This window comes from Pleurodeles waltl, chromosome 10, assembly GCF_031143425.1.
Source record: "Pleurodeles waltl isolate 20211129_DDA chromosome 10, aPleWal1.hap1.20221129, whole genome shotgun sequence".
Lineage (NCBI taxonomy): Eukaryota > Metazoa > Chordata > Amphibia > Caudata > Salamandridae > Pleurodeles > Pleurodeles waltl.
In genome coordinates, this window is record NC_090449.1 from 984,412,744 (window position 1) to 984,426,216 (window position 13,473).

Consider the following 13,473-nt stretch of genomic DNA (forward strand, 5'->3'; position numbering starts at 1 on the left):
AATTTTCAGGGTGACTTGAATGCGCCATCTGAGTTGTCTTACCTGTTTTTAAAGATCAAACTTGTTGCTGACATACTAGTGAATGGTCCAATAGAAGGGAAACTATTTTGTTAGGAATAACCCTGTGGCTATCATGTGGTGGTTTTATTTTTCCTCTCTTTCAATCATGGGTTTTGAAAAAGGATAGTGTACAAGTTCTGACAAGGTATGACAATGCAGGCAGTGCACTGAAGGAAAGGTCAAAATGTTTATAAAATCAGTATTAGAATAATGTGAATGAGGAAACCTAATAAAATTCAAAATCATAAAAGATGAATTATAAATTGTTGCTTTCTCTTTATGGTTTCATTTCATTGCCTCCAGTTAAATGTAGAATAGTTTATTGACAAAATACTAATATTGATATGCTGGGTCAGGTGATCCTCTTAAAACACATGCCCTGCAGTGAAAAGAACTCACAATAGACTGCATTAGTTTTCTGTTGTTAGCTTTACGAGGCATAAAAGATTGAAAAAGATTGGAGCATATTTTCAAATGCATTTCAGAGTGTGGGAAGTAGTACTACAGGAGTACTCTTTTATGTACTCTCACATGCCTTTGTGAATCAACCCTGAAATGTCAAACTCCCTGTTACTAAAAGTGCAGAGAAGGTACTGTGTTTCGTATTAATACAAACTTTATATGACTATTCTTTCAATATATTCCAATTTTCTTTCTATTTAAATATTTTTGTTTTGGGCCAGTTCACAAAGGCATGTAAGAATGAGTAAAGACTACTACAGGAGTACTACTTCATATACTCCAAATGTTGTTTTTGAGTAGAGCTCCTAGTTCTACCCATTTTATCCATTATATGTAATTATTTGGGAGATTGAGACATGGCCAGAGTTTGTCAACTTCAGGCTACTTCAGTGAATATTGTACTGGTCACTATTGTGAGTGGCTGTGGGACACTGAGGTACATGTAGTTCAACCCTTAAGATGCTTCTGCCTTTTCAAGTTTTGGCTTGCAACCTTTGCAGACTGTATGTCATTTGTGTTCACAAGGCCTTTATTTTCAAACTGCAGGTGTCCAAGATCCCATTATTAGTGATCTGGTTAGATCCACTTGAAGACGTTTTTGAAGGAAATGAAGTCCTCGGCCATGGAGATATTTTCCCTTAGGTATATTAGCCTAATGGAACATGGCGAGTTTCAGAAGAATGTACACATTATTTGTCTTTTGATGTTGGGCGGAGGGCTATTCTCAGTCGTTAGGGCTATTCAAAAGGCTGTTGTACATCCCTCTGGTCATCAGAATTAGTATTAAGGAGTCATTAACCCAAGGGACACTCCACCTATCCAAGAGTAGAAGGGGCCACAGCACTTGGTATCTTTCGGTTTTGGGTGATCTATCTTTTCCAAATGTAGGTAAAATTGTGGGCCTTTATAATTTCAGCTGATACAAATTGATTAGTTGGGGTAGAGAGAGAAAGTAAATATAGAACAGTATGGGGATATTGATCCTGTTCATTACATCAAGTCCACATATTTTGGGAGACTGTTTTGATTTCCTATTTTTGCATTTCTTCAATTTATGTTTGCTCCCCTCGTGTCTTTATTTTCTATACATAAATACCAAGAGGAATCATCATATATCCATTGCAATTTGCTCCCAATTGTTTGTAATGAAGTTAGCAGAACCCATGTTCAGGTTCTCAAGGGTTATAATATTCAAGTAAGGAATATTTAAGTTCACTGTGCTTCCTTGCTTGATAGTAACTTCAATTGTGTCAATTTGTGGTTTACATGCATTAAGTGCTACAGCATTAATAAAGCATTTTCACCTGTAAAATTGTTTCCAGCCCATTTTTATCAATCCTGCATATGGCTCTGAGACACTTATTTTATTTCTCTCTTTCAGTACCCAAATAGAATTTTTCATTTAAAAAAAGTTTTTGTCTAACTTTCTGTACAAGTTTATGGATTTTCCATTCTAATAAAAACCTACCTTATCTGCATTTTTTCTGCACACCACCAGGTGTTAAAGTGGTAAAGGAATAGGGAAACCACATTCAAAAGCTTTATTAATTTGAGCAAAACAGTTCTCATACTTTGTTATTAAAAAAAAACAACAGTTACCGAATAGCTAGGTTTCTGTGGGTAGAAAGGGGAAAATAAATATCTACTCTGGCAAGTGAGAAAAGGGAGAGGCAGACGACGAAGCATCACGTCTTTTCCCCAATGTGCATGATACCTGAAAGAAAGGTAAGTGCGTGCAGTTGGCTAATCAGAAAATCTAAAGGCTACCTGGGAGCCAGTACAGGCTTTAATTGATAGTAAATGGAATTTTGACTTTTGATGGAAACCTATGCAAAGGGTTTTCACAAGGTGCAAGCAGCGTATTACTAAACCATAACTTTTGAAAGCACTGTAAACATTTAAACGTCCTTTTTTCACATTTGAGACAACTTATTTATGATGTGTGCACCCTTATCCTGGATGTAACATATATATTTTAAACTAATGACATATATTTATGGTGCTTTCTGTCACATAAATACAGGTTGCTATTTTTTTAGTGTACTGATCAGGATTCTAATCAGTGTCTGTCTGGTTACACCTACATACATCTGAGGTAATCACATTAACAAACCAAGCTTTCCTACCCGAAAAATGCATTTCCTCACAGATAATCTAAGATTTTTTTCATTTAAAGTGTGTGCATTGTATTTTATATGCAGTTACCTGTAGCTGAAAGGCCAACAAAGTACTTCATATTTTGGTATTTTTAGCAATGGTCTATGACCATCCCCCAGCACTCGCTGATGCTGCACCCATGGAACTCAGGATCACAGCTCCCATAGTGTTTTTGCATGCACTCTGACCACTATACACGATAATTGTTGCACAAGCAATGGATTTTAGAAAGATCCTGTATTAGGTAGTTATGCATAGGTCAAACAAGGTTGAAGACAGAGAAGGTGTGCACTCAGTTTAACACCTGTGAAAGGTTGGGCATAAAGCACATGGCTGTCGTTTACTAGCTAGGTTAAACAAGCATTTGCAATGCAATGGGTCTCGCAAATGCTCGACTTGGAACTATTAGCATTGTAAACTCCTAACCGGACTTTTCTTGTCACATAACTTGAAAATCGAAAGTACAACAGTGTCACATAAGTGAGCCGATTCACAGCACCATGGCCACCATGAACATCAGCGATAAGGAGAGACACAAAAGGTAAAATAAGTTCACTCACATTCAAACTTATTGGCAAAAGTACAATTAGCCATGTAACAGGGGCAGTAGCCAAGGTGATAACAAAACCTCCCCAAAGAGGGACAAACGTAAACCATTTACCAACATCATCAGAGTATTTTTGAAGGGCAAGCCCACAAATGAGTGCATATGGCACAAAACAACGATGGATTAAACCCAGATGTGTGACTGCGGGTGAGTGTTTGAAAAGTTTCATCACTCCGTCCATCATCCTTTTGTGTTGCTAAAGTTGCCCTAAGTAGGAAGGGTATGCCCAGACATGTGTCCCTTGCTCACTGTGCCACTGGATTCAAGCTAGCCTAGCTGATGAAGGGTGATACCCTGAAACCGGTCCTAGGATGCCTGTTTCTGATCCAGGGAGGACCTGGCTTGGCAGTTCCCAAGGGGAACAGGGTCAAGACTCATTTGCATATGGCTGGGTCCAAACTGGGGTGGCATGGTGAGCAAAAGAAAGATGGATTAAACCCAGATGTTTGACTGTGGGTGAGTGTTTGAAAGGTTTCATCACTCCGTCCATCATCCTTTTGTGTTATTAAAGAAGAAGGCCATGTCCTCAATTGTACTCAAAAGGGACTATGATGCCATTTATTTTGATTCCATCAGGGGCTGAGGGGTATGCCACTTCTGCGCACATTATTGTAGCAAACCTAGGACACTTGGAGTGTGCATTCTATTCTTCTTGGATGGCTATTAAAAAGTGGTCACGCTATAAAGTAATCATTTAGAATAAAATCACAATCAGCGTTACTTTTGCTTTCTACTGCATTTACAGCTATTTTGGTGGTTGCTTCTCACTTAAGGAATGTAAGTGTACTACAGTTCAATTTTTTCTCATTCCCATTGCACCACAAGAAGTGTACTCTCTGCCGCAGTACAACAGCATTCATTATTCAATCTAGATAAATTAGTAATATAATTCGTTTTCATCTCTTCATAATTAGCGGTTAAAATATTCCTCAGTCATAAAATACTAGCAGAAAGAAGACTGTTCCTTTTCTCACAAGCTTTTCTACTGATACTTTCCCTCCTACCTTCTCGCCCCCGCATGTTGTGTTCCGATTGCTTAATTAAAGCTAAGGTACTCTTTTACGATAATTAACTCCTTTATTCTTCTCAAAGTCAGCACCTTAATAGAACCTGAAAATATCGCCTATGACTCATTAGGTTTCAAAAATAATTATTTTCCCTTTGGCAGTATATGAGATCCAAAAATGTGTTATTAAATCTAGTATCTTCTAACCATCATGTAGAGAACAGATATCACACGTATTGTAAATATCCCAGATTTAATTCACACAGGCGTAGTTATCAATTATCCGATCTGACTCCACATATCGAATTCAGTATCTTTTCAGACATAGACCCAGTCAGTCATGTAACAGCAGTAAAACAGCCAACAGCACTGTCAGGCTGTTTAGGGAACCAGTGCTCCATCCAATTGTTCATGCACTAGACGCATTTCAGCTCTCAGTCACCTAGTCGCTGAGCTAGCCACTCATGTTTTATTCACTCATTTATAAAGTATTCAGTTGCTACATCATTCACTCACTCTTGAACCCACTCAATCCTGCTTAGTCAGGTGACACAGAAGGGGAACATGCACTGGGGTACATTTATTAAAATACATTGCTACCAAATCTAGCAAATGTTTAATGCTGTTAATTACCGTTCATTTCAAAACATTTCACAAAGGGATGCTGTGAACCCCTCCTTAGCATCAACAGTGACGGCGGGGATCCTTATGGGCCTCTACTGTTTGCAACTGGGCAGGCAAATGTCATATTTAACACTATAAGAACGGTAGGTTGACAGAAAAGGGAGAGAAGGATGAAAGTTTGAAAGGAAGGTAAAGTGAAAGTAAGGATGCGTGAAAGAAAGGTAGAAATAAATGTTGGCAGGATGAATGGGTGAGTGAATGGATGAAAGGGAGAAAAACAGGTGAATTAACATGTGGATGGGCAGTGAAAGGATTGCAGAATAAATGAAAATCTGGATGTTGGCTGCACGGATTTACTGATAGATTGAATCTATGGATGATTGGATGCATGCATAAATGATGGATGTGTGAATGAATGGCCAATGGATGGATGGTTTGGTGAAAGAGGTGCTAGGATGGAAGAAATAAGGAAGCAGTGAGGGTCAGGTTTCACTTGCTTAGCTTACTTGGTGCCATCATAGCTTTGGTTCAAAGTGGGGGGTATTTTAATGGATTGTATGATGGAACAACCACGCATGCCTGAACAACGCGGTCAGAACAACAACCGCGTTGTTACCACAAATGCCTTTACCACACATTCCTTTACCACAATTTTTTATTGTAAAAGCATTCCTAGTAAAGCATGTGTGGGAACGGCATGCGTGGTTCTAGCATGCCACCGCCCCCAAAGACCCTAAAAACATAATTACCCCAACCCTCACCCATCATGAGCCCTAAAACCTTCCCAGACCCGACCCCCAAAAATAAAACATCCCCACCCCTACAAACAAAATTACCCGACCCTCCACCTCTAAAAATAAAACTACCCCGACCCGCAACCCCACCCCTAAATACAAAAAGTACTCCGCCCCCACCCCCACCCTAAAAACCAAACTACTTCAACCCCCCTACCCACCTCCTAAAACAATTACCCCAATACCCCCCACCCACCCTGAGCTCTAAAGCCTTCGTCGACCCCCACCCCACCAAAAACAACCAACCCTGTGCCCAAAAATAAAACTACCCCACCCCATCACCCTATCCCTAAAAACAAAATTACCCCGAACTCAACTCTAAAAAAAAAAGCACCCCAACTCTCCCACCCCACCCCTAAAAACCGAACTACACCTTCCCCACCCTAAAAACAAAACTACCCCCACTCCTCCACCTCCGCCCCTAAAAAACAAATTACCCCACCCCCCATCCTGAAAACAAAATTACCCCCACTTACCTGACCGTATCCTCTCCCAATGAACTCTCTTTTTCTCTGCCTTAACCACACATATGCGTTGTTCAGCACATGTGTGGTTAAGGCAGAGAAAAAGAAAGTCGTTGTTCACGCAAGCGTGCTTAGCTTGCGTTGTCAATGTAGTCGTTGTTCCCGACGTTTTCCATTTTAGTGTTCTGGTTATTCCCATGATTTCCCACATCTGATGTTTGCTGTTCAATGTAGCACTTGAACAATATGCTAACTGTTAGAAGAAATAAAGGGCACTTTTCCAGCACAAATTCATTTGCACTGGAAAATAAATATCGTTTCCAGGCTTTGTGCTGCTTTGCATTACTTTGTGTGACTTGGATGGTGGTGCAAAGTCTTTGATAAATCAGCCCTATTGGTTTTTCCGAAATTAGCACTCTGCAGAGCTTCCATTGACTTGGAAAATCTACAAGCTAATGTACAAACTGTAGACAGAGCAGCAAAAACAGGAAGATGCAATTACTGCTCGGGGTTTCTGGGCTCTGTTGCGGCTCTTGCAGTACTGAAATTACTGAAGCAAGTTCCTGATTTTTCACACCTACCAGTTCATGCGTATGCTCAGTTAGACAAGCCAGTCTCCTGCTTTTGTGAAATCATAAAAGCCTTTCACTTGTCACTCCAGATGACACATTTGATGTATTCAAAGTTGCTGATGATTATGTCATTTCCGCCATGATATGATGCATTGGTTTCTAGCACAGACCTGGGTTGGGAGGAGTGGATCACTGACAAACTTTTTGAACTGGGAGAACATTAGAGATTAAATACGTCACAAAAGGGTTCCCATATTTGTATTATGAAATTAATTTTATGAACTTCTCACGTTTATACATGCAGTCACTAGGGTTTAAGTGGTTTGCCCAGAATTCTACAAATGTTAGTGAAGCGCCACAGCTTGGATGAGAACCGAGCCCTCCGGAGTCCAAAGTGAGTAACATATTCACTGGATCACATTTTCACTTTAAGTTAAAAGTTCAGTGCAAACCTAAATCTAGTAAGTGTGGGGTCATCTTAGAATTTATTGCCCCTTTAAATGGATTTTTCCAGGAAATCGGATTCTCTAAAACCGTGGTTCCCAACCTTTCCACTTCTGTGGACCCCCACTTTATCATTACTGAAACCCGGGCACCCCCACTGAATCATTATTGGAATCTGGGGACCCCCTACTGAGTCATTCTGAAAGCTAGGGACCAAATCTGTTAGTATTATTTAATTTTCTAAGCAGTCGCGGAACCCCAGGGGTCCCCAGACCACAGGTTGGGAACCACTGCTCTAAAGTGCTTTTTTATTTTCCTAGAATCACAAAAATTAGATTACTAATGATACATTGAGAATGTACCTCAAGGTTGACCACAATGTGCCGCTTCTCACACATAGAGAATAGATGGTATGTCTCACGTGCTTTGGATGCCATTTCCATTTCAAATTGAAAGGTGTCACTTGAGTTTGATGAGGCGACTGCACATGGGACTTGTGATTCTGCAACAGAAAAAAGAAAATTGGCTTTCTTTACTGATGCCTTTCAGTTTCCTTGAGCTTTATGATAATTCATGATTAACTTCAGTCGAACAGCTCCCATATTTTCACCTTCTCACCTAACCCTTTTATTTTACGTTTCTTTCAATTGCCAAATTTTGCTTCACTGTTATCACTTTATAAAAGTGTGCCTGCAGAATAGGATCTGGCTCCAGTAGTCGATGGTCTACAGAATGACATACATAAAGTACTCCTTCGCTGTAGCATCATGGTGATAGAATAGTGACCATACTTACTAGAGGTACTGGCTCTATATTTTCAGAAGGCTACTAAAGCACAGGAGGTTGTTTTTTGTTGTGCAGCTCAGAGGAAGGGAGATCCAAGTCTTTGCAGCTGCAACTAAGGATATGTTGTCCCCGTAGGTAGCTATACGGTTTCTAGCAATAACAACAACAACTAGGAATTGTTATATTGAGCAAATAGTTTGATTGAAGATGCACAATTTGAACTAGTTCTGTGGAGAATCATATTGACTTTAAGAATAACCCTGGTTTTAATAAATAGGTAGCCAGTGAAGATGGTTTAGTGAATGTGAGGCATGAGAATCTTTAGACATACCAGAGAATAGCAACATTCTGCAAAAGCGGAAGCAGATGCACAAGTGAGTCTGTGGTTGCCGTGTATACAGCGTTTCAGTAGTCTAGCCTGTACCTGCCTAAGGTGTTAAACGTTACCATGTGGTTCCTCGACACCAACTGAATCAACTGTTATGCGCAGGTCATCGAGAACAGACTTCAGCATGGTCCAATCTGCATGCTTCCCCATCGACCAAAATCCATTAGATAACTATCAGTTGCTATTTCTATCAACATGGTTTGCAAATGAGAGAGGGCGAGTTTCTCCTGACTTTTGCCCAAAACCTGAAGTAAAGAAATGGGTCTATAGTTACTGAAGTCTTCTGGATTTAGAAGGACTTTTTTAGAAGCAGTGTAACAACAGCACGTCAACAATGTTGCAATGTCACAGAGAGGCGTTTAAAGTGCTACATGTAGTTTACCAGTGTATATTTCACATTTGTATATTCTTTTTGTAGTTTTATATAGTGTGAACACGACCTAAAGGTATTGCAGCACTTTCCATAAGCACCAGTTGCATTATACAAAGTGCCATTCAATTAGGCACGGGGCGATTAAGTGATTTTTCTGGACCCACAGGATGCTGAGCCAATGCAGAGACTTGGACCTGGGGCCAGGTGTATCAAAGTGTTTAACTCATTGTGTCTATGGGAAAGTGCTTTAGCACACATGGCCCCTGTTTCCCCAGTTTCAAAGATGGCAGTAACTGCCATAACACCATATCGTCTCACCATGTAGCTTGTGCAGAAATTAAGCAAAACCTCTTTACGTTGAGAAAATACATAGCTATTATTTTAACTAATTTAACAACGAAAATTATTAAGGGAATTAATGTACAAATTATAATTATGGAGGAAGGTTTTGCAAAGGTGGCAATCTTTGCCTACCCATCAAATTCTAAAGTGTGTGACCTGCACAAACTCGTAGCCTGTAGATAAAATGTCGAGCAACCAAACATCTTTTGTAGGATATTATTATGGAAATACCTACTTTTATGGATTTGGTGCCTGCTGTTCGTTTTTTGTGCAATTTACATCTTTATGATGTTTCCAAAGCTAACATATTTAGCACACTCCTAATTAAATAAGGTATGAAGCAGGTTAATTAGTTACGGAAGAGAGAAGCTAAGTAGAAATCAGCTATGTTTACAGGAAGGATGGTTGTCTTTGATACATAGTGTTCACATGCTTGTTCTCAAAAGCATAGCTCTAACCAAGTAAGTAGACAGAAGTAAAGCAAGACCAAAAATCATAGAAGAATTTATGGTGTTAACCTGTACTCCATCTCATAATATGGTAACAAAGGAAAATAATGATAGTTACATAGTTTTCTTAATATAATGCATTAGGTTTGCGGACATTTCCACTGTGGTGAAAGAGATAGTGAAAATTTCCATTTGCCACTTTGGCCTCTACTGGCCTCTTAAATCTTAAATTATTCCAAATTATATATATTTTGCAAACCACACGTATAAATAATGTGAGATAAAAAGTAGCAATTCTGTATGTTGTTTTGTCTTTTAAAAGTTACATATAGTTCCTGGTGCGGATGATTTTACATATATTCTATCTCGGTCCAATAATCCATATAGATGCTCCAACAGGACAGTAGTTTTGCTTGCTAGTATATAATTTAATCCTGCTGAAATGACGATTTACCCAGCACAGCTGCAACAAATTAATGTAGCACTCATGTTTGATTGTGTATTAAAAAGGATCCTTGAATCATCAGCTCCCTCATAGAGGCTTGGAAAAAATCGGGAAATAATTTTTTCATGCAATCATTATTAGTTCTGATCATGTTCCTAAAAGATTACATATATGTGAGAAAGCGATTGAAGATTATATGTCTTAATTCTATAAATTCATCTATTTTCGTTTACTTTTGTACCTCAAATAATCCGTCTTGCTCTTGTACCCATCTGAGATTGATTGCTGATTCTGAATTAATTCACCAATGATGAACTGTCACTGGCTTTTCTCTTCCCAGGAGAAGACGTTGAAAGACAGCTCTGCAGAGATGCAATCTTTCCCATTCCAATTGCATGTGACGTACCCTGCCCAAAGGATTGTGTTCTCAGCTCATGGTCAGAATGGTCATCCTGCACACATACCTGCTCTGGAAAAACCACAGAGGGTCGACAGACGAGAGCCCGCTCCATCATGGCGTACGCAGGCGAAGGTAATGTAACATGTCTCATTACAAATGCCGACATTTGCAACAGTTACTGAAGGTGACCCCGTATTGTTTTTTTAAAGTGGAAAAGGCAGTCTCCACATTCTGCCACTTCTCTAGAAGACTTAATGGAGTGGGGTTTTCTATATTTCAGTCTTCAGTTATAATCAATGAATAACCACTGCACTGGTCGCATGACCCTTTGTTTGTTCAGAAGAAAAAGTAAAAAAGGAGCAAACATCTATATCTATCCAATGGCATGATATATCAATAATGACTTTTAGTACAGTCAAGAAAGAGAATTTCCTTGAGTTAAAGGGTTTTATTTACTATTTTTTTTAAGATTTCATGGTTTATACAATAAGAACAAATCCTTTGAGTATCAGCATTAGAAGTGAATTTATCCAATAATTGATATTTCAATATAAAAAAATAAAATTTTGGTTAGCATAACAGTTACTATTGTAATAGTGCAGCAAGCGTGTTCTGTAAAGGACGTTTCCCAATCTAAAGTAAGATGGAATAAGGTAGAGTAAAGTAGAATAAGGTGTCAATTCATATACTAATTAAAGAGTTCTGGTGAGTGAATTAATACATAAGTGTTTGAAATAAACCCACAAAGCATTCGCATGTCAAGCTGGACAGCATTCACAGTTATAAATCATCAGACATCAAAGAATTTGGCTAAGCAACCTCTTATGTAGAGAGATATAAGAACCTTAAAGATGAATTCAGAAAGTTAGCATCAAACCAACGTGCAAAAGTTCTGATTTAAATTCTTTCTCCTCTGATAAAATAGTGATGCAGGGTGAACAGCACTTATTCTCACTGATAATTATCGACATCTATATACAGCCAATATCGACTGAGAAATGAAAGGCAGTTCCTTATAATAGCACTTTCAAAACAAAATTCAAACAGGCACATAGTGAGTCCCACTTTATAATATCTGGAGACTTCAATGTGAATCAGTTCAAGAATCTATTTATGGATGAAGAAACGTGGTACAGGTTCTACGATGGTTAGGACTCCTGGTTTTATGGTATTTAGATTTTTAACGTTTCAGTTTGTATTTATCTATATTCATTTTTTGGGCCATATTATTGGTATTTACCCATATTTATTTTGTATTTTGAGAATAAATGAAGTTGTAAAATGGTATATTTCCACATTTAGTTAAAACTCTTAGACGGGCACTCATACATGGATGCCTGTTGAGTTTTAGAGAATTAAGCAGCCACACTAACAAAATGCTACACCCACAGGTTCATATTAGATTTAAAATTCATTTAAATTCATCAACAAGCATACCAGAACAGGCATATATTGGTGCCTATTAAGACATTTTCTACTGTGCTCTCTTTATAAGCATCATATTAATAATTGTTTTAAGAGTCGAAAAAACACATTCAAACATTTAAAGTGAAAACTCCAGGATACATGCTAAATATGAGGTCAATAATAAATTCCAGGTATGTTACATCTTGCAAACCAAACTATATTTATCAGTTGCCAAAACTAAATAAATAAATCTGTCCTCATCAAGTCAATTTTACTTTGTCCATTTGTATATATATTTAATTAATATTGCCGGCTGAGGGGATTCAAACTACACTTCCTGAAAGACCCGTGGCTGGAGGAGGCCACTTGTCAGATCACTTTTTTCACGCCAGGAGGCGCACTTAAGGATTTGCCTGTACCCTCTGCATCGGACACGAGATGGATGCACCCGGCCCAAGAGCGGGCCTTTCTGAGCCTGTCCGAGTCTGGACAAGTCTGGGCCCCCTCTCTGCACATTTGCTCCTGAGAGGCTGGAAATCCTGTTTTAATATTAATAGCTCCTAATAGGGTGAGTGGCCATTTCTTTTTTTTCATGTTGCATTTAGTATTTTTGAAAGTTTGGAGAGAGTCTGACAATACTTTATGGGCCATGTCAACTTTTGGATCTCCTGAATATGGGCAAGTTTAAGGATTTGCTCATGTATCAGTTGCCAGTAGCCTCCCCAAAATCTACCACAATAGACAAGATCCTCCAAAAAGTAATTGGGGTTGTAGCATCAAGATTGAACTAACAGAAGGGCGGCTTTCTTTAAGTCGCGGCCTACCCAGCCCAGCTATGGAAATCCAAAATTGAGCTCATTGATCGTGGACCAATGGAGGGGTTCTACAGCCCAGGGAATGTTGGGGCACATAGCTAAGGTCAGACTCTCATGTGATAACTGCAGGATTAAGCCAAAGAGTGCAGACTTTAACAAGTCGAGGAAGATGAAATCCAAGTCTGCGCAAAGCCAAAAGGACAAGAGGGGCGAGGAGGCAATTGGATCTAGTAACCCCTTGGTTAATTCCCTTGACACACAAACCAGATCGGAAAACTTTCACCTTTCCAAAATAATGCCGCTGGAAAATGAACTTGTGGTTGATCTTAAAAATGTTTTAATGGCTGCTTTGTCGGTTGAACTTACCCCATTAATAGCACAACTGGAAAAATTGGATCTAACCTGTAAGGATGCCTTGAGATAGTGCAGGTGGAGGCTAGGAGTGTTATGTCAGTAGGAACTCAGCCTTTTTGACAGGGACTAGGAATGCCAATACGAGTTGCAATGTTGCCCTCATTAGAAGAGAAAATGTTCAGGTTACGAATAGTGAGTGCCCAAGCGAGGTTATAAAGGGGTGTTCCAGATTTGAGTCAGAGGTCAGGTGGGGTAAATAATTCTCCAAACCAGAGAGGGGAAGCCATAGTGTCTGCTACTGGTGGTAGCTTGAAAACCTCAGTGATTAACTTACCCCCGTCTTGTGTCCTTATGTTGTGGTGCTCTCTGTTGTCCCTGAGATCAAGTTGGGCCAAAGGTAAACCCAGAAAGTGTTAACCAATAAATGCTTACATTGGCTTATGCGATATAGGACCCCCCCAAACACACACACACACCTTAGCAGGTAATATCCTTCTTACAAGAAAATTAAGCTAGATAGGTAA

General features: G+C 39.2%; 1 protein-coding gene across 1 annotated transcript in view; it reads left to right on the forward strand.

The window, feature by feature from the left end:
* THSD7A (thrombospondin type 1 domain containing 7A) overlaps window positions 1-13,473 on the forward strand; it is a 934,571-nt gene that overhangs the window by 561,946 nt on the left and 359,152 nt on the right. The window contains exon 7 of the mRNA XM_069211831.1: window positions 10,314-10,505. Coding sequence (XP_069067932.1) covers window positions 10,314-10,505 — 192 coding nt within the window. The remainder of the gene's footprint in view (window positions 1-10,313; window positions 10,506-13,473) is intronic.